This window comes from Nuphar pumila, chromosome 16 (genome assembly GCF_984573655.1).
Source record: "Nuphar pumila chromosome 16, dmNupPumi1.hap1.1, whole genome shotgun sequence".
NCBI lineage: Eukaryota > Viridiplantae > Streptophyta > Magnoliopsida > Nymphaeales > Nymphaeaceae > Nuphar > Nuphar pumila.
The window spans coordinates 72,722,680-72,747,020 of record NC_143264.1 but is presented as its reverse complement, the minus strand read 5'-3'; the positions used below and the strand labels follow the sequence as shown (position 1 = coordinate 72,747,020).

The window sequence follows — 24,341 nt, the reverse complement described above, 5'->3', positions numbered from 1 at the left end:
ATCCGTCAATATATCAAGCTGTTTAGTGGCAAGTTAGAGAGTTTAAGTCTTTGTTCTTTGCAAATTTCTAGTGTAATGAGCGAACGAATGTAGCAATGCGCGAGATGTATCCAAAAGCTTCTCTTGTACTAATTCTTGAAGCTGTAAGCTGCAACCTCAAGAGATAAGGAGAATAATCTTCGTAACAGGTTCCGATCTACTTTTCAATGTAAAGAATAAAACTGTGAAGGTGGGTTATGTATCAAAATGTATTGTGAGCTTAGATACATCACATTTTCATAGTAGGAAAAGGTGGAAGAAATGCTCGATGAGATCGGAAACCTCACAAAACATGGAATACTAAAACCGTGTAATTGTATTACACCACCTCTCCTCTCTCTTCGTTCATAAAACAGTTATTTTGTGTGCATTGAAATCGTTAAAAAATTAGCATCGTTTATAATCAATCTTAATATAAAAAAAATCATTAAAAAATGGAAGCCTGTAAAAAAATGAAGAAAAAATGGAAGAAATGAGGGAGAAGGTAAAATAATCAATATTAACAATATCAACATGACAAACACAAACAACAAAAGAGAAGCTGCTCAAAAAAGAAAAGGGCCCCGTCTCCACTCCCTCCAAAGCACCCAAAAACACAGAGAGAGAGATGATGTTGGTGCTCCACTTGGGACCCCCTCCTACAGTCTGCCGCCTCTCCCACCCCTTCACCTCCAACCCTCTCCTCCCCCTCATCCTCCTCAGACACCGCCCCTCAGCCCCAACCACTCTCAGAATCCCCAAGTCTATCACCACCACCACCACCACCACCATCGCCATGAATTGGCTGGGGAGCCCAAGGGCCTCCTCCGCGGTCGAGGAGGCGGCGGCGCTGGCTCAGAGTGCCGACGATGACATCCCGGCGCCCGGCCGGCAGTTCGCTCAGTTCGGCGCCGGATGCTTCTGGGGCGTGGAGCTCTCCTTCCAGAGGGTCCCCGGCGTCACCGCCACGGAGGTCGGGTACAGCCAGGGAAACCTGCACAACCCAACCTACAACGACGTCTGCTCCGGCATGACCAACCACTCCGAGGTCGTCCGGGTTCAGTACGACCCCAAGGACTGCAGCTACGAGGCGCTGCTCGATGTCTTCTGGGCTCGCCACGACCCCACCATCCTCAATCGCCAGGTACCCTCGTTCCCCTGCCCTCTTTTTCTCTTTCTGTGTGCTCTATTTCGGGGGAAATTTCGTCGCGGTTTGTCGTTCGTGCGTTGAATGCGGGAATTTGGTTGTTGCAATTGTATTATCTGTGTTTGGTTTCATTGGGGATTGATCTAGCGCTTCTGATGCTCATGTTGAATGCGGAAATTTAGTTGTTAGAATTGTATTATACGTGTGTGGTCTGATTAGGGAAAGGGAATTCTTTACTTTAGTGCTGATTTATTTTTCAAGAGATTTTGAAGCTGCTGGAGAGGAATTTGGGTTTTGTTGTTAATTTGATTGTATTTCTAGAGTTACTTGCTGTATATTACGGGTTTATTAGTTTGGAAAATTAGGTAGCTATGGTGGATCGGTTTATACTCCAGTTGGGTCTCTAGAATTTACTTTTCTTTTCAATAGCTTCGTTTTTCTTTTTCTCCTTTTGAGAATATATCAGGCATGGTAATTGATTTGTAACATTATGTTAGTAGTGGTGGCTTGGATTCTAATCAGAGGTATTTGTTGTGATTCAAGCGGTATAGTCCTGATGGTGTTCAAAATTACTTAAATGCATTATGAAGCTAACTTGTTTGGTTGTCTTTGCCGTGGTTGGATGGGATGATGCCAAAACATACATCCTGTAGCTAAATTTGCTTTCTTTTCGATGACCAAGATACTTTAGCTTAGAGGGCTAATTTTCATTATGGCTAATAAGATAAAAGTCTATGTGCAATCTAAACAGCTTTTCACCTGTTTCCACCATGCAAATGTAGAGACATGGCATGTGGCAAATGGGTTATGCTGGTGTTTGTACATGAAATACTAACTGCTCCTGAATTTTCAGGTGATTGCACGATGTTGCCTAAAATTGGGCTTATAGTGATTAATGAAAGTGAGTCATGGCTGAAGTTTTGATTTGAAATGAGTGGCATGCGAGACAAAGTTTATTCTTTGGGTATAGGCTTTCTTTTTTTGTTATATGGAAATTTTGCGTGGTCATATTGTTTGAAAATTTGTAATGGTGATTGTAGTCAAGGACCATGGCAGTCAAAGATGTTAGGTTGACAGCATGGATATAATAGCTGTGGGGCTGGGTTTTATAGATCTTTCAATATGAAAATCTTGAATAAATTTCAAATAAAAATATGTTGAAAAGCTTGGCAAGTAATTTTGAAAATCTGAAGATAGGTGTATTGGCCATTTTTTAAATCAAAGAAAAAGTATTTGAATCTTTTGAGGAAAGAGTGACATGTCTGCAAGAGTTCTTAAACTGTACATTAGTGCAATGTGAATATGTCTATTAGTTGTTTTTGCGTATTTGAACTTGGGAAGGCCTCACCATAGTTGGCAAACCCGCGACTCGGACTCGGATCGCTCTACCCCTGACTCGTGGGTCAGCTGGTCGACTCGGTAACTCGGACGGGTTAAGACCTAAATTTTTTTTTAGTGTTTTTTTCATAATACTTTAAATATTAAATATAACACTATGTTTTCTGCAATGCTAATGCAAATAATCAAACTCCAAACAACAAATTCACTAAATCAAAGCATCAAAGAACAAAACTACAAAATATCTGGGCCACACAGACAGAGGGTCTTTGCACGCCACACAGAGACAGAGGGCCTCGGCTCTCCTCACACACACACACTGGTCACCGGCAACCGCTGGTGTCACCGACAAAAAGAGATGCTAGGGTTCATCTGGACTCCATAGCTGGAAAACAGAGTGGAAGAAGGGTCTCGAAAAAGGTTTTTATACCTTAAAACCAGTTCGTCTCGAAACGAACCGGTATGAATCCAGGTTTGATTCGGTGAATCGGGTCGGAACTGGTTGGTATAGTCTCAGTCTTGAATTGTCCAATTTAGGACTGACTCGGCGAGTTGCCGAGTCCATGGTGATTCAGGCGATTCCTAACCGATTCACGCTTGAACTTGGCTAAAACAGGTTTTGGGTGAATCGGTGGCTCAATTAATGGGCGATCCGATCTGACTTGGGAAATTCCTGAGTCGGATCGCCGGGTTTGCCAACTATGGGCCCCACCAAGATGCAGAAAATGTCTTTTGAAAAAACTAATAAAATGGCTGGTTTTGGGGTGAATCGGTGGCCCAATTAATGGGCGATCCGATCCGACTTGGGAAATTCCTGAGTTGGATCGCCGGGTTTGCCAACTATGGGCCCCGTCAGGATGCAGAAAATATTTTTTGAAAAGACTAATAAAATGGCTGGTTTTGGAAATAAAAAAGTACTCCAAAACTTTTGCATGGGGTTGGGTGTTCTAGGACAGATCGAGTGTGTTAGGTAAGAGGGAAATAAATCTGTATTAGTTTTCCTCTAAAATACACATAACTAGTGCATCTGCTATTCAACTGTGGTTGGATATTTAATTCATATAGGTTAGTGTAATTTCCTAGCAACCACAAGCTTTTTGATATCTCCTAGCATTTATGGATACCCTAAGTCATTTCTTTACTTCTTTCAATTTTCTGTATGTCTTGTTAAATTTCTGGATCTCCATCAACATTTTCTGTATATCTCGTACCATTCCTGGAGCAAATATAGATGTCCTTTGCCCTCTGGATATTATGGTTTATTCATTCAGATGTGTAAATAAGTTTAATCTTCTAGGTATTTTAGTTGTAGAGATGATGAATATATTTGTAAATGAGTTTTTACTTATTCTCAATGGAAACATCAATTCGTGGTTTGATTTAGTTGTGTTTTTGTTACCAAACAATTTATTTATTTATTTCTACTCTTATGCTATTAATTTCAATGTTCTGGCCCATATGTTTCTAACCATAACCAGTGTGTACTTGCCAACTTTATACTGTTGGGAAGTATACGAGCTAATTCATTGCTCTAGGCCATGGTCCTGAAGATACTTCTGCGAGTGTTTTGAGATGTATTTACTTCCATAAATAGAGCTCACAGTTTTCAATATGCACCAATTGGTTCTATGCTAGAAGATGTATGTCTAACTTTATCCGAGGATTTCATCAAATAATCACTGGTCGACCTAAATGAAGTGCACTTCTGTGCAACAATTGCCAAGTTCAAAAGGTGTGTGCATCTATGAGATTGACTAGGAGGGAGGAAGTCCGTTACTGTTTGGACATTGACAAATGTCACACTATGTACAAGAAACTAGCTGTGTGCATATGACCCAAGTGCATGCTTTAATGTAAGGTGCACAATGAGAGAGATAAATGGCATTCACCATAGACCATTTTTTTGTGATTTATGCATGACTTTGACTACAAGAATGATGTGGTAACAACTGCCCAAGTATTAACTTAAACTACAGAAAAACGTTAGCTATGCTTCACAAGGCGAGACCACCAAGTTGACACTAATAGAAACCTGACCAATCTTGATCTGCTTGAGTTGGAGACAGAAGCACAATGGATGTCACACCTGATTGACCTTAGTCTAGTTCCTTTAGTCATATTCTAGTTCCAGAGAGCAATGAAAAAACTTTTATCCTACAATCTGAGTTAGAAGAATAAGGGATAATAAATGGGTGATCATGTCTTATTCCACATCATGAAAGTTCTTCTAGCAATGACCCAGTTGCATTTCCCTTTTAAGTGTAATTTGCATATGGAAAATTCATTGTTGAGATTGGATCGTTTTCAGGGTAATGATGTGGGTACACAGTACCGGTCTGGAATATACTTCTACACTCAGGAGCAGGAAAAAGCGGCTCGAGAGTCAATGGAGCGACAGCAGAACCTACTGAGCAGAAAGATTGTTACTGAGATCTTGCGGGCGAAGAAATTCTACAGAGGAGAGGAGTACCATCAGCAGTACCTTGCTAAAGGTGGCCGCTTTGGTTTTAAGCAGTCTGCAGAGAAGAGCTGCAATGACCCCATCCGTTGTTATGGTTGAGTGAGAAACCTTTCATGCAAACTCTTTCTCTGTTATATGTTTATAAATCAGTTAAAAAAAGCAATCTGTTTAGCTATACTTTGATGTGCACTGCTTATTTAAGATACATTGAATGTACAGGAAATTAATCATGTAGCGCGTGGCCATTTATTTAAGATTGAAATATGGATAGCTTTTATGAGCACCTTTAATTAAGGATGATATGGTTTTCGCGATATTTCATCATGTGGATATCCTTGATATATTTTAGAAAAATTGTTTTTTTTTTCTCTTGACCAAATTTCAGCAAAAACTTAAAAGAAAGAAGGTTTTTTTCTGTTGATAGGTAGCTTATGGATGTGGGTCTCACTCAAGGGCGGAACCAGGAATTTAAGGTAGGGAAGCTAGGGTGGGCAAAAATGCATAGGAAAAGGAAAAATAATTTCTATGACAATAAACTATACTAGAAAATGCAAAAAAATTGATGAACTATAGAGTGTCATATTCATAATTAGGGAACTTGGTTGAAACTAAACAGGTTTTAGTAATAAATAAAATTATTTAATTTCGATCTTGAAGTGCATTCAGCAAACATGGCGAAGGAACATAAATAACTTACAAATAAATAGCCAATTAATTAGTTAATTTTTAAAAAAATATGCAAAGGACATTATAAATATTTTATAAATAATTAAAAAAGTACAAATCACTCAATACGAAAATGAATATCAAACATATTTAATAAATTTTGTCTTTCACCAATTTATTTTTATCATAAGGTCAATAAATGAATGTACCTAGAATAAAAGTAATAATCATTCATCATTAATTACACTATAAAAAAATTATTAATGTGCATTTGTATATTAACATAGTTAAATAAAACTTATTTAATTATTTTTCTAATCAAATCACTAACCAACCAAAGTTTTTCAAATAACTTCTAAAAAATCGTATACTAATAATTACTAACAAGTAACAAGTATTTAATAAGTGAATAAGAACTAAATTAATTGAAAGAAATACATGCTAATTGAAAAGAAAAACAAATACAAAATAAAATAAACCAAAATTTTCATCTATGCTAATTGAAACAAAAAAACCCTAAAATTCTAAGTTCTAACCAAAGTCAAGTATTCATTATTCATTCTAAATGCTATTTAAAAAAAACACAAAAAAAATTAAAACCTAATTAAATATTCATGTTATTTTAAAAACTAAACAAAGACCTTGATCCTAGCAAACATCATTCACACTTTTCATACATAAACTAATTCAAACAAAAAATAACAAAACCTTCAAAATTTTAACTAAAATCAAGCATGTGGTTCATGTATAATGTTTATTAAAAAAATACACAAATAATTAAGTAATATCCATCTCAATAAAAACCTAAATGCTAATTAGAAAAAAAACATGAAAAACTTTAAACCCTAGTTATTGCACAGGCCCATTGTCATCGGCCACTGTTTGGAGGCAACCTTCTATTGTCCGGCACACTCTACTATCGCAGTGTGCACAAGGCAAGGTTCTCTCTCTCCTGCTCAGGTTGGTGCCCTATGTTCGGCCATCATTCGATTGACAATCTCTTCGATAAGATTTTTTTCACATGCCCTTTTTTAGGATTAGGGTTTTTGGTAATTTTTTAAATTAATATTTAATTAGTATTTTTATTATGATTTTTTTTCAATTAACATATGAAATTATGATTGTTGTTTGTTAAGATTATGATTTGAAAAATGATCATATTGTTCTTGCAAAATGACATATTTTTTGAAATGTCCCACAATTTGCATTATCCTCCTCGTGCCCACAATCGCGAATGCCCCACTTTTTTAGGATATTTTTACCCTTAGCACTAGAGGTTCACACCTTACCATGTGAAAGGGTAAGGGTTGTCGGCCTCTTTTGGGTCGAGCATGAGAACCTTGCCCACATACCATGACCCATACACCCTTGGGGGATTTTTTGCCCACCCTCCCCACAACATGACTCGGCCCCTCGTCTCACCCTTAAACAACCTAAAATAGGCATCACCACTCATTGCTCGGGGAATGCCATCGTAGCTAAACATTGGATGTGGCATACGCTCGTCCTGCATCCAAGAACAATGTTTTACCATTCCACCATGGGGTACCCCTGACATCCCTCATTTTCTCAACCCCCTCCTCCCTTCCTGCCTTGCCCTCACCTCTCCTCCACCCCAACCACTCTCAGCGATGAGTTTTTCGGCTCCATCTTCGGCAACAACATCTCTCAGATCCAGCAATGACTATCTCCCCCTGGCTGTGGTGCCGGCGACGGCTACGGCGTTCCTCTCTCTCTCTCTCTCTCTTTTCTTCCCCTTTTTCGTTCCTCTCTTTCTTTTTTCATCTTCTTCTTCTTTAGGGCTTTTCAAATTAGGTTTAAATTAAGCTTTTTGAATTAGGGTTTCTAATTAGGGCTTTTCAATTTATGGTTTGAATTAAGGCTTTTCTTTTATTTTAATTTTATGGTTTGAATTACATATAAAAATAAGAAAAAAAATTATTAGGGCTTTGAATCAATTTTTTTTATTAGAGCTTTTTATATTTATTTTGATTAGGCTTTTTTTTATTTTTTTATAAAGGTTTGAATTGAGGCTTTTTATATTTAATTTTATGGTTTATTGATGGCTTCTTTGATTTTATGATTTGTTTTTCTTGTAGTTTGCTGTTTTATGGTTTATTTATGATTTATTTTTTTGCAGTTTAAGTTTTTATGGTTTATTTTTTTTCTTTAATTTTATAGTTTATTTTATGGTTTCTTATTTTATGATTTATTTTTCTTGTAGCTTGTTCCGTCCAAAGACAAGTACAGTTGTTCCTGTTCTGGACAGAACATGTGTTATGTCTGTTCTGTCCAAGCCTGGACAAGATGTCAAACAGGCCCTAAGTGCACTCCTGAGCGCCAACTGAAACTAAATTGGGGTTGATGGAGCTTTGGCTTTGACAGTTGAGTGAGTCCCTAGTTCAAACTAAAATTAGAATATGTTCATGATCCATGTCATTGAAAACAATGGGATCGAAAGATATACTTGGTAAACCAGTTCATTTTTTGTTGCATTCTGAACCTTTGTTGAACCAGTTCATTTATTGTTTTGTAGAGTTTATAAACAGCTTAGGGTGCATTTTAATGATTGGACCCTCAATCTGGAGATGCATGCATTTTTGGCACTGAAATATGAATCTCAGGTTCTCAGTTTTAGGAGATTGAGATTTGAAATTGGGTGTATGATTCAAGGGAGACCCTTTTCGTTGAGTATAAAAGGGCCTCCCCTCCTATATTAAGCTCAATCTTAAAAACTGAAAGGGTGCCCTCCTCCCAAGAACAGGGGAGGACAGGACAGTGTGGACAGCTTTGAAAACAAAAGGAGCAAAAAAGAAGAAGAAAAGTCCTTGTCCAGAGCTATCTGCAGACAGGATAGGACACTGTGTCCTTGTCCTCCCCTGTCCGTGAATCAAACACCCAAAACAAATTAACTTGAATAATCTATGGTGTCCATATAAACCTTTTGAAATGGAGGAAAAGAGCAATGACATTAGTAGTGCAAAAATAAGTTTTGACAATTGATATACAGACAAGCAAATGATGCATTCACAGTCCTTGGGACTCTTCTGTGTGAATAATAATTGAAGAGGGTAGCCAAAAGAAATGCAGTGTTTGTCTATTTGTTCCCCTCCATAAAGACCTAAGAATTACAGATGCTCCCTCTCATGGAGGTCTTATAATTATTGATGAACGGATTCTTTCTTCATCCAGTTTAGCAGAAAATCTTCCTGGCTACAAATTGGTTTAAATTGAAAAGGAAAAAGGAGGTTTAGTTGCCAACCCTGACCCAAGTCCAGCTTGATAAGACCAGATCTGGACTTACCCAGCAACTCTCACACTGAGACTTAGGGTAGGATCAAAATCACAGTTTGATCCATACCCTCAATTTAACAAAGTCATGTCGGATCCGGATCTAAGCAAGGGACCCTGAGATTGGAGATAAATCCGAACCTGCACAGATCCATCCTTGTTACATGTACATAGAGGTGCAGATGGATCCGATACAGGTTACATCATGCCAGACTGAAATGAAATTTTAAATGCAAGTAGTAGATCCAAATCTGAGTCCAGACCTGAATCAGATCCCATAAGGTAGGGTTGAATCCTGATCCGAAAATATGTGGCAATACAGATTGAAAACAAACTCTTTACATGTAAATAATGTAATTGGATCGGATTTTGCTCCAAATACACAATAGATCCTGCCCAGTTTTTAATCCGAATATGATCTGAGTCCAAAAAAAATCTGATTTTAGCAAATCTGTATGTGATCTAAAGGCACAATCAGATCTTACCTTAAGGATCTGAACCCAGAAATAATGTCAGATTTGGATCAAGTATTTAACTGTATCCGATCCGTTTGAACCCGTGCATGTATACCAGGACCATAAACTTAAAAATGTCCATCTTCAACACGTTCCCAATATCTAAAAAGTTATGTGTCTGTTGACATGGATAACATTTGAAAGGGCAAGGCCAAGTAACAACTTACCCATATCTAGGGATGTTAATGGGTCAGAGGCCGGGTTGGACATATTCAGATGTGGCTTATATACTCGGACTTAGAGTCGGATAAAGAAAAACTTTACTGAACCCGTATCCAATCACCTATCCTAATGGGATCCAAATTTGCATGTAAATGGAGTCAATAGTTGGTTATACAGACTTGGATTCCGATTCAGATGCAAGGAACCAACTGAACATATATTTGGGTGACTTGTTTACTTCCCAAACCAGATCCTTCAGAGAATTTGCTTATGGATCCAACGTTTACGTGTAAAGTGGTCTAACAGGGACTTTCGGGTCAGATCCACACTGTAACCGAGTAAGGCATAGTAAAGCTTGGACAGTGCCAGCGCACACCTGGACCCTGATCTGCATCAGAGATAAGGGTGTCAACGGGTTGGACCTTCTCCAGACCTTGGTGGGTCCAGACCAATGTCTAACTTTGAGGTGCTGGTACTAGGTCCAGATGCAGATCCGACCGGACCTACCATAGGAAAACCTATCCCCGGGTTCAATAAAGATTACATATACCAAACCCAGTTCATGCCAGTAAAATACATATATGTTTTTTACATTGAAAAATTAGGATCTTCATCAGAATTGAGGTCGGAACCAGGTCTGGTATGAAATTTTATACCATACCCACTCTTTATACTAATTGGACCCTATGGGTCCCACCGAAATTTTTACTCAAACCTTATTATTTATTACCAAATCCGAACTCCATTGGATCAACTTCAGATTAAGTTATACCCTATTTGGTTTTTCTTAAAATGAGGAACCCTAATGGGCCCACCCGTCTGCGAGGTAAACCCTGAGTGGGGTCACTGACATCCAAGCCCATACATAACCCACCAGTTAAAGGCATTCACACACCTAGTGAAAATTGAACCTGGGATGAAGAGGTCAGCGCCTTCTCCCAAGACCAGCGACCCGGGCAGGTGTAAGAGAGCAGATCAGGTGATCTGCCATATCACTTTAAGAAAAGTGTTTCGCATCTTCACCGTCCACAAATTTCATAAAGACCGTGGGGTCGTCATAGTGGAATGAAGCTAGGGGTGGCAATCGGGTCGGGTTGGCGGGTCAGCATACCTCAACCCAAACCCAACCCGTTTATTAAACGGGTCGGCTGTGGAAAACACGAACCCGACCCGGCGGGTTGGCGGGTTAGCATACCTCAACCCAAACCTGACCCGTTTATTAAACGGGTCGGCTGTGGCAAATACGAACCCGGCCCGTTTATTAAATAGGTAACCCGACACAACCCGCCAACCCGTTTAATAAACAGGTTGGGTCAGGTAAACGGGTTGGCGGGTTGACCCGCCCGCCTAACCCGTTTATTAAACGGGTCATCTGGGTTGGCGGGTTGACATACCCCTAACACGAACCCGACCCGTTTAATAAACGGGTTAGGTGGGTCAACCTGTTTATTAAACGGGTTAGTTTAAGCCAAACCCGAACCCGCCTAAGAGGCGGGTTGGCGGGTCGTGTCGTTTTGCCACCCCTAAATGAAGCAATGGGTGGTGAAGATGTCAAATCACTTTCTTAAAATAATATAAAAATGATTGCCCATGCAACCATGCAAACCAATTTGAGTGAATGGGGAACAAACTAAAAAAGTAGACAACCTTTCTTCTCTAAGTGCCCATCACAAAAGTTTGCTTTTCAAAAAGGAGAAAACTCCCTCTATCATTAAATCTTTCAAGGCAACTCTCTCTCTCTCTCTCTCATGTGAAAGCTGTAAATCAGGTTATACCTTTACATTACATACTTGATTTAGGGGTAGAAATTAATAAAAACTAAGGAAAAGCAGGTTTGATTTTTGTTTTTCTTAAAACATCAGCAATAAGGGATTAGGTAGGGAGCCTTTTCAATGAAGCCTTAAAAACTAATTAATTGGCAAGCAAGGGTTACCCACATCACCAATATATATATATATATATAGTTAGACAGACCCCTACCAGATATCTCTTAAGCCCCATGTGGGGGCGGGATTCGAACTTGGTCCTTCAACTTGGCATAGGACCCTGCTTACCACATGAGATACCACCTTGGTGGTACCAACATACGATACTTATACATTTGGTTCCATGGTTTTTTCATGTCAATTGTATGGTTCGCACATTGTTTTTTAATCGGATTTGAGAACTGAGGATCTCATTCTACTGTACCAATCAGGCCAAAGAACCGTTTGTTTCCTCATCAAATGTGTATCTCAGATCCACAAAAAAGTGAAGGGCTGAGATATGTCAGTTGAGTACCTTGAATCTAAATGCGGGTCTCACACCACCTCAGATCTCTAATATTGAAGGCTGTCAAACGCACCCTCAAAGATTTGTTCATTGGTAGAGCCAATCCAGATGCTAGTAGGAACCTGTGTAACTTGAATAGGGAGCGAAATAGACAGCAATATCCAACCAAAATCTCAAACCAGATTCAGGTTCATGTACAGCAAAGTCCAATGTAATCTTATCCTCTAGATATCTCATCATCACTTTTCGCATGGTGAATACCACCATCTGCATTGTTACTCTTATCCATGGATATGTTTATTTATTCCTCCCAAAGGTTGAATTCTTCCACTTGGCTCTAGATGGTGTAATGTGAAGGCATGAAAAAGACATGACTTTTTTTCACATCTAAAAAGAAAAAGCTTTTCATTTTTATTAAGGGTACGTTTGGTTTGATCAGGTGAGATTCACTTTTTCATACTCTTTCACAACTTTAGAGAGTAATCACATTTGAATGGTACCTAAAAAAATAATTAATTAAATATAAAATTATTATAATACAGAAATTCAAAAGTAAGCGTTATAAAAAGTGAGTTAGATACATAACTTAAAATCTCTTTTGAACAATATTTTTTCACTTTTCAAAAAACAACCAAATGTATCGCCCAGGCTCTATCAGGAAAAACTCCCTATTATTGACCCCCATATTGACAGGCCCGGGTTTGACAAAACCCTTGAGGTCCCCACTTCCCACTCAATACACCCAGCTTGGATCTTGTGGCAAAAGTTGCTCTCAGGGAATTTAGAACCATGATGATTTCATGGCAGGTGACCAACCACGATCGCCCCTATCTTAGAAGGTGGTGTCCTTGTGGGCCATGCATGCAAACGTAATTCCATGATTTCATTGATTGAACACATCTTTCCAAAGGGAATCATGGACAACACATGAAGCATCCCATGTGACCTCCCTTCCCTTTCATCCAACTCATGACATGTCTGTTCCAAGAAGGGACACAACGTCCAATATTATTCATGCTGTTAACAAGAAGTAGGGCTCACTATATTCCATGGAGAAAAGAGGTTAATATCGTGTACCATATAATAAGATTGGCAAAGGCAGACTAAATACTACAAATATTGCATAGTTAACCAACGGGGCTCAGCTTGTGTGGCAGGACCAGTTAGTGCAAGTCACCTTGTGTTGGGACGTTGCAAGTTCGAATCTCCATGATATACGGTTGTATAACTGGTAGGGCCTAGGGGTCTGCCGAACATCAGCTTTCTCTTTAAAAAAAAAAAAAAAAAAATCTCATAGTTAATATATAGCCTTTTGTTTGGTAAACTATCATCACAAACTTGGGCTTGTCATGCTCATTATCAAGGCCAGTCGTACTTCAACATTTATTGCTTTTTATAATAATAAAAAAAGAAAAACAAAACAAATCAATTGCGCACCTCAGTGGGCTATCCCATCCTATCTTTTTTTTTTTGAAAGAGACCCATCCTATCCATATTCAACTTGTCCTTTCTTTTAGCTACAGTTTCGAATTTTTGAATAAACAAACAATCTGCTTTAAATTATTTGAAAAAGTATTCTTTTTTAATTAGGTTACTTCAAACTTCCTTTTGACAAGCTCATTTCTTTTGTTTTGTTTTTTATTTTTCTTCTAACCAAATAAATTAGCTGTGTTGGGTGGATTGGTAAAGCCTCAGGAGGGTCTCTGGCTCAACTCCCCACTTAGGGTTATTCCTTATAAATTTAGCTTAATATAGATAATAATAATTCAAATATTCATCTAATCCACGTGTGTATTAAGCTGAAATATGTGAACTAGAGTGTGTGAATGAGATTTCATGTTCTTTGTTTTTTTAAGTTCACCACATGGAGATGATCTAGATGCTTGGTTTTATAGAGTTTGGATCATCCCATTAGTATGCATAAGCAGGATCTCTTAAGCCTTGAAAATTAATTCCAAATTTTTATAGATAATCAATCATTCAAAAATCATGTCTTTTATTGAAAAAACATGTTCTAACAAACAATTCTTAGCAAAGACACATTTACAGACGTGCTTTAAACCAACATTAGACCATATGGCAATTAACTATGTGTATGACCCTACGTCCTACCATGAGACTACACATCCTGTCCATATATAAAAAACGATGCTGATGGCCAAAAGTTTGGTTAGAAAATTGGGGGGAAGGAACAACCCCACCCCAAAAGTCATACTGTTCTTGCTTCCACATGGGGGCACCCTACAACACCAACTTAATAAGTTTCTGTAATTACTGTTACAGCTACTATCATCAATACTAATAGGATATTCATTTGCTACTATCTAGGGTTGTTAATGGGTCGGGTTTGTATCAAATTACCCAATTCGACTTGAACGCGAATTCTTAGGTATGGTATAAACATGCTGACCCGAATGTTACTTAGGTTTACCTGAACTTGACCCGAGTGATTCGCAAAGTCGGGTTTGAATTATGATTTTTGTTGGATGTCCAGTGCAATCTAATTTGACTGGCATATGTTTTTTTTTTGTGTGTGTGTGTGAAAGTAAGCTCCTTAAATTATATGGATCACCATTTAGGATTTCATTTTCTTGACCCAACAAAACCCTAACTCAGACCCGAATCTGACAACTGGTTATTTGGGCAGGTATTGGGTACACTTTCATGGGTTTGATACAAGATCCTTTGACAGCCCTATTACTATCTACTGTATATATATACAATCTAGTGAAAAATAATAGGTGCAAGGTATATCTATCCAATCTAACCTCATAGATATGTTTGTAATGCTAGGGATCACACTCTGAGTGAACTTTTTTAGACATGAAAATATCATTTTTTGAGTCATCAATTTTCGGTATATTATGGGCCATTAATTTTTCATGTCATTGAAAAACCAACTTGTTGTAAGCACATGATCCACAACTGATTTTCTAGTGAATAAACAATGTACATCACGTGTAAGTGGTACATCGAGTATTCAATAATTTACAATGACAAAGAAAAATTTTTCATTAAAATACTTTTTAAAAAAATAGGATTTATAATAGGTTATTTAAAAAAAAAAAACATGTTACCCATTCAACTTTGTGCTTACCTTAAAGAGGAGTTGTCAATCAAATCATGCACCTCACAATAACTCGACATTTCTAATCATCAAAAGCATGGGACAAGATCTACCGCAAGTATAATTCTATGTTGATATATAGTTTTCACACTTTTGAAGAAGGTTAGGGTGTATCATTAGTAAAAACATGCCCCAAGAAAATGTGTATAAAAATATAAAAAAATGAAAAAAAATGTTTTTTATTTGCAAGTGTGAACAACCATAAGGAATTTATATCCTCACTATTATTAATATTAGCAACATCCGTGTATGAAATAATCCATATCTTGAGATGGACGTGCAAGATGCTCTATGCCAAGAAAAGAAAATGGTGAACATTTAATGTCATTATTATTGTTAATGAGGAGGAATGAGAACCTTCATCTTGTTGATCCAAGGGTCAACATAAGTAATTCTTGCATCTTAGTGGATCTAAGAGGGTTTGTTGGTCAACAATATATAATTTCCCCTTAGGTAGAGTAAATGCTAGATGCATTAATGGGTATGTTGACCACTCTAATAGCATCTCCAAAACAAGGTTGGTCACTCAAAAATTGAAGTGGACCATGGTCTAATCTTGACAAACCATACAATAATGGCATGGAATTTTGGTTCGACTAAAATCTAAACTAATGAATCACATTCCCCAAAAAAAGATAATCTTTAGACAATAACAGAGATAATCCAACTTACCTCGTGTCGTGTCCACTTATGTCCTTGATGCCAAATACCAAGTTTATATGGCGAGTCAGGTTTTGCGCAAAACACATGATTTGGTGAGCCTAGCCCGGACTCAGTTAGGTTCTGCATGGAAATGTGCTAAGAAATGCAGACTTAATTAGTCATTTATCAAGCCAACTCTGGCTAATATACCAAGAGGATGAAGTTTTGGATGAACCTATTACTTGGAATTAAGCTGCTAAGTGAACCAGGCTGCTTGAAAGCCGGCTTGGTCGTAAGCTAATCTGGATGAGACTTGACTGAGTTCTGCAACAAAATTTTGACTCTTAAGACTTTGTTCCAACGATGCAATTAAATTCTTACACTGGTTCAAAGAAGTAATTCTCTTGAATCAGAAGGGCAAAACGGTATTCATGAGGGTCCGAAATTGTTTAATAAACTAATAATAAAGATTTCGAAAATGAATTTTATTGAAAGTTACAAAAAAACCGCTTAACCAGATAACAATTTGGAAACACCACTAAATGTTTCAGTTATTTTATTTAACCCCCCAAAAAATTTGGGAATCTCAACGATTGGGATTTCATTTAATCAGATTTAGTGATAACTGATAAACATAACGTCCTAAGAATAATTACATCAAAATTGGAATTAGACTCAAATTACAATTGGTGGATATCCAATTATACTTGTAATTTAGTTAGCTATTCAAGCTAGTCGGATCTAGATTTAAGAACCAACTTAGAATTCAAGGAAATATCTGATTAGGTTGGATTCAATACATGCCTATTTCCTTGTTTGAATGCATTTCAATTTTCAAGTACACATTCTTGGCGTAAAACGACATTTTTTGTGCTTTAGAAAAAATCAATCCTTTTTCTTCAATAAATAATTAAAAAATTAATAATTAGTGTGTTTTAAATTTTAATCACTTTATTTGACTACACAAAAAGCCAGGTCAGCTTAAAATTTTTAGAACCAATAATCTGTCTTTGAAATATAATAGGGAAAGTAGACAGCAGAATGTATTAACCCAAAAGTTAGGGTGCTTTTTCGTAAATAAATGATACTACAGCGGCTATTTATAAATTACTGTACCCTTCGTTCTCTTCCACTCTTTCGTGCATGAAAGAAACGTCGAGAACTCGCCTGCTCTCGCTGAGAGAGAGAGAGAGGAAAACTAATTCCTAGGAAAACAATTCCCCGGACTTCATTTCCATTATTATCCTTCTTCTTCCTTCTCTTCTTCTCGTTCGCGTCTTGGAAACCGTGGTCCAAAAGCGTCTCTGGAACCCGCGAACTTTCTTCTTTGCGGGAACGGAATGGCACCCGTTCTTGGTGGTCCTGGTGCTGTTTTTTTCTAGGTCTTTTTAGGAGCTCTTATTTGCGTTTCTCGGTGGAGGAGCGGGAGGGAGAGTTTTTCTAGGGAGGTTTTGTTGATGTTTGATGCTGTTAAGAGGAAGGAAGATTGATGGAGTAGGGCGGTTTTCGTTTCCGGAGCTTCAGAGGTGGAGGGGAGAATGGGCGAGCGAGGAGGGTCGTTTGTCGCGGTGAGGAGGATTTCTCAGGGGATCGAGCGCGGCAGCGGCGGGTGCCATTCCACTTCTGGTATGAACTGATATTTCTTTTTTCTTGAATTGTCATGTAGCTTCTCTGGATTTTGTTCAATTTGATTTGCATTTCTTTTTATTTTTCTCCGCGGTTTATATGGCGCATTTCTTGTCATTTCATGAATTGGGTAGTTTTTCTTCTCTTTTTTTCTTTAATGTTTCTGGGAATTCTGTGTTTTTGAATTGTTTAGAGGAAGAGTGCCGTTATTCTACTTAACCAAATACTTTAGATATTGGATTTTCTTCTTCTGTTTACCAATCTTTTGGTTCTTGTTGGGAAACGTTTTTTTTGGTGGGTAGTTCGGCGATAAGAATTAGTAAGAGCTCAATTAGGCTGTTGGGTGAAGGCGATGTCAACTTCGAATATCGATAAGTAAAGGCTTTTTTATGGAAAAATGCGTGATTTGCCACCACCATTAAGGAATAATGACATGAATCAAGTCGTATGAGCATTGATGGTTTTGTAATTTTGTGAATCTTGATTGTCTGCGTTTGTATCAGAAAGTGGATGTGGTTGTTGAAACTTGGTTCTCCTTTCGCTGCACCAGTTTATCGTCCCGGTTTGAATTTCTGGGGATTTCGACCCATAATTGATGTTCCTACAAGGCTCCCTGTGGCGGGATCATCTGAGAAGTTTAGTGTCTTATATTGGATAAGAAAATACTTTTGTTTATGGGATCGGTTATTTTGCTTTTTCTTGGATTTGTGATTCTGCTGTTGTTACTCTGACTGTTGTGTTTGTGATGAGTTATCAAAGATTTTTATTGATAAAATAGCTGTATAGCTGGCTACATGATCAGAACACATGTCAATATCAATCATCTGTGCCACCCTCCTCTCTTCTTATGGAAGGACAGTAATGGGATATAGGGAGAAAATTACCATCTTTGCCACCTCAGGATATCTTTGTTTTCTGACTCTTGAAAATTGTTAACTTCACTAGATGAATATTTGAATTATCAAATTTGATAGTTGTTCTTCAATTGTTACAGCTGAGGTTGTTGCAGGATCAGCAGCTTGGATTGGGAGAGGTCTCTCATGTGTGTGTGCTCAAAGAAGAGAAAGTGATACCCGTGCTTCATTCGACTTGACCGCTTTACAGGTTTTTCACTTAATCTTATGATTTACTTTCTAATAAATCACTATAATTTGTTCTTCTGTATTTCTTTTTGTTTGCAAAATTATTAAAATTCTTGTGTATAACGATATTTTCTGGCTCATGCAGCAACCTGGTTGAATATTGAATTGATTATTTATGGTTACTAATATAATAGAAGTTTGAATCTCACTGTTAAACAATACCTTTTGTGTTTAATGACTTGGTTACTTTTCTTTTTCTTCGATAAACTTGCTTAAGATTAACACATTGTTCTATTCTTGGCTTCTTTCTTAACACATTGCAATGTTCCGGTGGCAGTGATCTCATCATTTGAGCCAAGAGTAGGCTGAATAAAGATGTTTGAATTGGTGTTAGGTTATATCTTGTCCTCTTGAGAACCAACAATCTCTTTCAACTCAAATCTCTATCTTCCAGTTTGAAAAATGTGTGATAGTTTATCTGCATTTGCCTCCTTGTCTGGCTGCGTGAATCAGAGCTTGAAATAGGCACTTGTGCATGTAGACGTCCACAAACAAAAGTGATGCCTATATATATATATATATATTGAAGTAGTTTGAAGAGTCCTCTCTGACTTTTAGTTATATGGTACATGTGCCTGCAATTCTACTACCACATTGGCTGCTGAAATTTGATATATTGGTTTAGTACCCACAAAGGGCTTGTCGGTGTCTGCTTGCTCTCCTGAAACTAATTTTTGGTAATTGTTATCCAAAACATTTTTGCTACTTTTAGTGACTGTATGCCCTTTCTCCTTCCATATAACATTGATTTAATGTGGTAACTCTAGTTTGATGCATAGATTTCATTCATGATTTAGGTCCCTGATAACAGTTTTTGGTTCATAAACTCCTCTAAACCATTTTAGTTGCTCTGCACTTATGCTCCATGGTCATTCTTAGGATGTATTACTCATGATTGATTATTGGAAATGAGTGAAGGATCAGGATTGTAATGCTTAGCCTGCATTGCTGCAAGAGTCCTAGTGATGCTGATTATGCTTGGCTCATGATTTAGGTTCTTGCGACTTGCTTCTTTGTAATGATAACTGTGGAGATTTCTAGACTGTTCCTGCAATTAGCATTTGAAGCTTTCTATCTCTTTCTGCATTCCCATCACCTTCATTCTTTACTGGAGCCTTTAAGTTCGGTAGCTTTGTTCTTGGAAGTAAACTTCTCTTAGGAAAATGAAGAAGTGCATTTCTTCACCCTGGAAAATATCTATCAAGATCCAAGGACTAAAAGAGCATAATTAAAACTTAATTTCCTGTCATATAGGTTAAATTCATTACCCTAGTGGAGAAATGTTTGACATGTAGAGGTCATATGTCGTCTTGTCTTAAAAAATGAAGTTGGGGGAGTTATGCAAAACGGAAGATTCGTTGGGGTTGTTGTAGTTATTATGCAGCACTTCGATCACAGACTATGATGTCTTTATGAATTGATTGCCCTTTTTCTCATATTCAACAGTGATTTTTCCTCTATGGTTTTCAAGCTGTGCATATGGTACATATGCATGCCATTTTTTAATCCTTTGAAACTATCATATTTAAAGATGTCATATGGGCCAATGATCCTTTTGCCTTCTTTTCCTTTTTGTATGAACTTTATTTGCCAACATAGTGTTGCCATGGCTTTCCTTCTCATAATTTATGTATAGTTTCGAACTCCTGCCACATATTCTTGCCTGCTCTCTTTGTTTCTTATTTCCAGGTTTGCTTCTCTGCACTGGTTGGCTTGGTTCTTGTTGTCTAATTTTGGAACATTTCTCCATATTGTATGTCTCTGTGGTTCAGGAGGAGTGCTTGTACAGGCTAAAGAACCGGATAGAAGTTACTTACGATAGTTCAAGGCCTGAACATCAGGTAGTGCATATTGAGGATTCCTTTCACGCATGTCAAATGTTCAAAATGTCTTTACGATTTCCATTTCTGTTTGTTTCCTTTAAACTTTCTCATTGATGGGTTTAGAAGAAATCTTAAGTGAACACTTTGTCATTTAATTTCGTGTGTGTGGTAACTTTTTAATTTCCTTATCTACTGAACTTTTTCTATTAATACAATGATTTATATTGATCCAATGTTGTATTGTATTTAGATAAGCTTGTCATTGTTTTAGGCACATGCAATTTTTCTATGTATCCCTCCATCTCGTGCAGGGGTATTTCAGCCTAGGCTCTGGTTCTCAATTTCGCTTCACATGATCTAATAACTAGGAACATGCATTATGGCGCTAAATTTCAACTGCATGTCTGTGGGGTGCACCACCATAACTTTCTGCATGGATTCTTTCTGTGCAAGTTTGGTGGGCCTAAGCATCTTTGAAATCCATCAATGACTTCCTGCTTCTTTTACTTTGATTTTGCTATTATTTGTTATTTATTATTTTTAAATTTCTTTTGTTTAGAGGGCACGGATTATAATTCAACTGTTTTCTGGAAGATGTATTGCAACTTGTCTATGCAACACTTGTTTGGAAGAAGGCGATGGGCTAAGTTCATTGTGACTTGCTTTTTATGTGCAAGAAATAATAATGATTGCTGGTTGCTGGAATGGTCTTAAGGTTCACATCAGAAGCATTACCTTAAAAGGTGAATTATATGACTTAAAATAGATGGCATTTTCTGTGATTTAAGTCAAAAGAGTGAGACAAACAGTTCAATGTTTGAGTCATGTAATTGGAACTTGCCATTCTGGGGATCCTATTGTACCTTCAGAAGAAAAAGGCATCATTTTCTGAATTTTTTCATGTCACCTGGGTACAGGTGCGGGTACGGGTACGGGTACGGGTACGGAGGGTACGACACGGCAATTCCAAAAAATGTGGGTACGGGGACATGGCTAAATATATACTAAAATATATATATTATATATCTAAAATATATATTATATATCTAAAATATATCTTATATATCTAAAATATATATTATATATCTAAAATATATCTTATATATCTAAAATATATATTATATATTGAAATATATATAATATATTATATATTGAAAATATATAATATAATATAGGACACGGCAAATGCCGTGTCCAGGTACCAGTACCCATGTCGACGGCACTTAGGGTGCCATGTCCCGGTTACATAGTTTTTTATTTTCCAAAGCCCTTCTAAAATAATTGTGAAGATTAATGGATGTTACAGAAGGCAAAAAGCATCGTATTCCTGTTCAGATTAACAAATAAGTAGATGTTCCAACATTCCGTATATTAGACTGTGCAAAGGTTTATTGGAAACTGCATGACTTATCTCAGCCTAAGGGAGTTTCTATTTTGGTAATGTATCAGAACTGATGGACCACTTATCTATTTTAGAGGTTGTTTCACTAAATGTTTGTTATTTTTGGAAAGCCTATTGTTAAAAGAGGATATACCTGTGGAATAGTTCATTGAATTTATTGAAAGTGTTGAGTGGTTTAAGGAGTTTTTGATGCCAAATTACTTATGCAGGTTATTGTGTATGATGACACTGCCAAAGTTATTGCAACTTTTGAGTGTCAAAAGCATTTTATGGATATGAAGCAATCAATGTCAACACTAAGTTTGCAAGGGCAATATGTAAGTAGTGTATCTTACTAATGTCATTGGATGAGAACAGGAAGCTTTGAGGGATTTGTGGTCTGTGGCCTTTCCCAAGGAAGAACTTCGTGATTTGGTATCAGAGCAATGGAAGCAAATGGGTTGGCAAGGGAAAGATCCATCTACAGATTTTAGGTACTTCCATATTATGTGATAAACTATCTGGTTCTTTACGTTCTGATAATATTTCTGAAACTATTATTATCTTGTCTAACTATGTTAATTTGATCATGCAGGGGTGGTGGATTTATATCTTTGGAAAATTTATTGTTCTTTGCAAAGACTTATCCTGTATATTTCTTGCAGACTTCTTTTTTTCTTCAATGTGATACAACTCCCTTATTATGCACAGTTGTGTATGTGCATACCTGCATGCATTTACTTTCTTTTTTTCAAAAATCCAAATACCTTAATATAGACTTGAAAATTACAAGTCTTTGGTTTTTTAAAAACCTTTTTTCATCTTTTGCTTGTGAATTTACCTAGGTTGTAAAACTAGCTGCTTAGCTTCATAATCAGTGGTCAATAGACAATTTCCTTGGCTTGTTTTGCCTAATGCTACAGTTCCTTTGAAGTTTTCTTCATTTAATTGTATCTTTATTAGTGATGTATCTTGCAATAGATGCTACAGAAGTTCAGCAATTTGTGATTGAGCTCGAACTCAATAAGAGGCAAGCATGGCTGGCTAGGCTTAAGACAAGCTCGAGCTCAAGCCTGAACAACTTGAGGATTGGCTTGGCTTTTCTCATTTACACCCTTAACCACATCATTGTTGTACCTGAAGCTGATGATATCAGGACTTTCAAATGAAATGTTCTATTTAAAAATTTAAATGGAAAAGTGAAGCAATTTAGGATGGTCATAACGTGGTTTTCTTATCGTTTCAACTGAAGTTTTTATGTATTCTATCCACCACATAAACTTCTAATACGAAGAGGTCTGACTGGGAGCTATGGAGAACCATCTGTTAACCAGAAAATGTATTTCCTTCATTATGCGGCTTCTGATTGGTTATAGCTCTAATCAATGACTCTAATGCAGAAACCTTTCCATGTCCTTCTCCACAAGCAGGAAGGCAACCGAGCCATGTGGGAGTATCCATTTGCAGTAGCTGGTGTGAACATTACATTCATGCTGATTCAGATGCTTGACCTCCTATCTGGTTTGTATCTCACATTTGTGTTTTTTTCTGTAAGTTTCGCAAAGTTGAAGTTACTGATGCAGCATAATCTCGTAATTTACAGTCAAGCCACAGACTCTAATGGGTTCAGTCTTTGCAAAACTACTCTCAGGTGTATATCTGAAGAATCAACTGATGCCTGAAAAGTTGTGTAGTTTGGTTGTGATTCCTGAGCATCAATCTGGACTTCACTGCACGTGTTTAGTTTGGTTGTGATTCCTGAGCATGATGCTAATGTCATTTGGCTGTTCACTTTCAAAATGTATTTAGCTTTGCAGTTTAACAAAATCAATTGGATGGGTATACATTCTTAAAACTAACTGGAAGCATTGTTTTTTATCAATTATTCTCTTGTTTTATTGGGGGTCTATACTTGTACAACTAAAATTTGAAGATCAGAGTGTGATCGCACCCCCTTCCTAGTGTGATTAAGCATATAACATACCTTGAATTTTTCTTTTTAGTATGACTCAAATTACCAGTTAATAACATAGAAGATTGTGGGTTTACAGAGAGCGAATGGGCGTTTGACCTGCTATACTGTATAGCATTCAAGACGATGGACCAGCAGTGGCTTGCTATGCGTGCTACATATATGGACTTCAATGTATGTCTCCTTTTCTTTTATAACAATTGGTAGCATCTGTGCAGATTGAGATTTGCCTGAGTGCCAACTCTTTTTCTGTTTTTTTTTTACTCCATTTCAACAGTCTGTTATGAAGGCCACTCGTGCGCAGCTAGAAAGAGAGCTGTTGCTTGAGGATATAGCACGCCTAGAGGACATGCCATCTTACAGGTTGCTACTTCGGTAACAAAGGGAAACCTGTAACCATTGCAGCTGATCAGTTTTTGCATTTGATGATTTATTTTTCTACTTTTCCCTCTTAGTCTTTTGGTGTAATATGAAATCCTGTTTCTTTGGGATTTGAGTTTTGTCAATTAAATGAAAGGGTAAGGAAAAAAGAAAGCTTACTCCAATTTATCTTATTCTTTTTGAAGAGCCTCTCTCTCTCTCTCTCTCTCTCTCTCTCTCTCTCTCTCTCTCTCTCTCACACACACACACACAGGTGACGCTGCATTAATTTTGACCTTCCATAGGGGAAACTGATCAAGAGTTGGACCTTGGCGGAGGTTAGGTAGACACCCCTTTTGCAATCGAAGCATAGACACCTTCGTGTATAAGATATCAATG

The 24,341-nt window shown here is 37.4% G+C and overlaps 2 protein-coding genes across 9 annotated transcripts; both read left to right on the top strand.

Annotated features, from left to right (window-relative positions):
• The first annotated feature begins 557 nt into the window (after window positions 1-557).
• Window positions 558-5,234, top strand: LOC149813550 (peptide methionine sulfoxide reductase A1-like). The gene is made up of 2 exons (XM_089992419.1): window positions 558-1,162; window positions 4,812-5,234. Exons 1-2 carry the CDS (start codon window positions 647-649, stop codon window positions 5,061-5,063), a joined length of 768 nt encoding a protein of 255 aa, XP_089848545.1. The 5' UTR covers window positions 558-646; the 3' UTR covers window positions 5,064-5,234.
• Window positions 5,235-16,769: 11,535 nt separating this feature from the next.
• Window positions 16,770-24,147, top strand: LOC149813549 (uncharacterized). 8 transcript variants are annotated; one of them, XR_016428243.1, is made up of 9 exons: window positions 16,770-17,264; window positions 18,259-18,368; window positions 20,179-20,247; window positions 21,989-22,104; window positions 22,206-22,260; window positions 23,011-23,131; window positions 23,262-23,449; window positions 23,662-23,756; window positions 23,860-23,898. XR_016428243.1 is itself a non-coding variant. In XM_089991410.1 (9 exons), the coding sequence occupies exons 1-9, from the start codon at window positions 17,177-17,179 to the stop codon at window positions 23,959-23,961; spliced, it is 804 nt and encodes a 267-aa protein (XP_089847536.1). In that variant the 5' UTR covers window positions 16,770-17,176; the 3' UTR covers window positions 23,962-24,147. The 8 variants fall into 8 exon arrangements, 6 of the variants coding, with proteins under 6 accessions (XP_089847536.1, XP_089847541.1, XP_089847540.1 ...); XR_016428242.1 differs by having other exon boundaries at window positions 23,214-23,449; XM_089991410.1 differs by lacking the exon at window positions 23,262-23,449 and adding an exon at window positions 23,214-23,261 and having other exon boundaries at window positions 23,860-24,147.
• The last annotated feature ends 194 nt before the right edge of the window (window positions 24,148-24,341 follow it).

Coding starts and splice junctions, on each gene's coding strand:
- LOC149813549 (XM_089991410.1), top strand. CDS start 17,177: ATGGGCGAGCGAGGAGGGTCGTTTGTCGCGGTGAGGAGGATTTCTCAG. Junction 22,105..22,205: donor GATCCATCTACAGATTTTAG/GTACTTCCATAT, acceptor TTGATCATGCAG/GGGTGGTGGATTTATATCTT. Junction 23,757..23,859: donor CTACATATATGGACTTCAAT/GTATGTCTCCTT, acceptor CCATTTCAACAG/TCTGTTATGAAGGCCACTCG.
- LOC149813550 (XM_089992419.1), top strand. CDS start 647: ATGATGTTGGTGCTCCACTTGGGACCCCCTCCTACAGTCTGCCGCCTC. Junction 1,163..4,811: donor CCACCATCCTCAATCGCCAG/GTACCCTCGTTC, acceptor GATCGTTTTCAG/GGTAATGATGTGGGTACACA.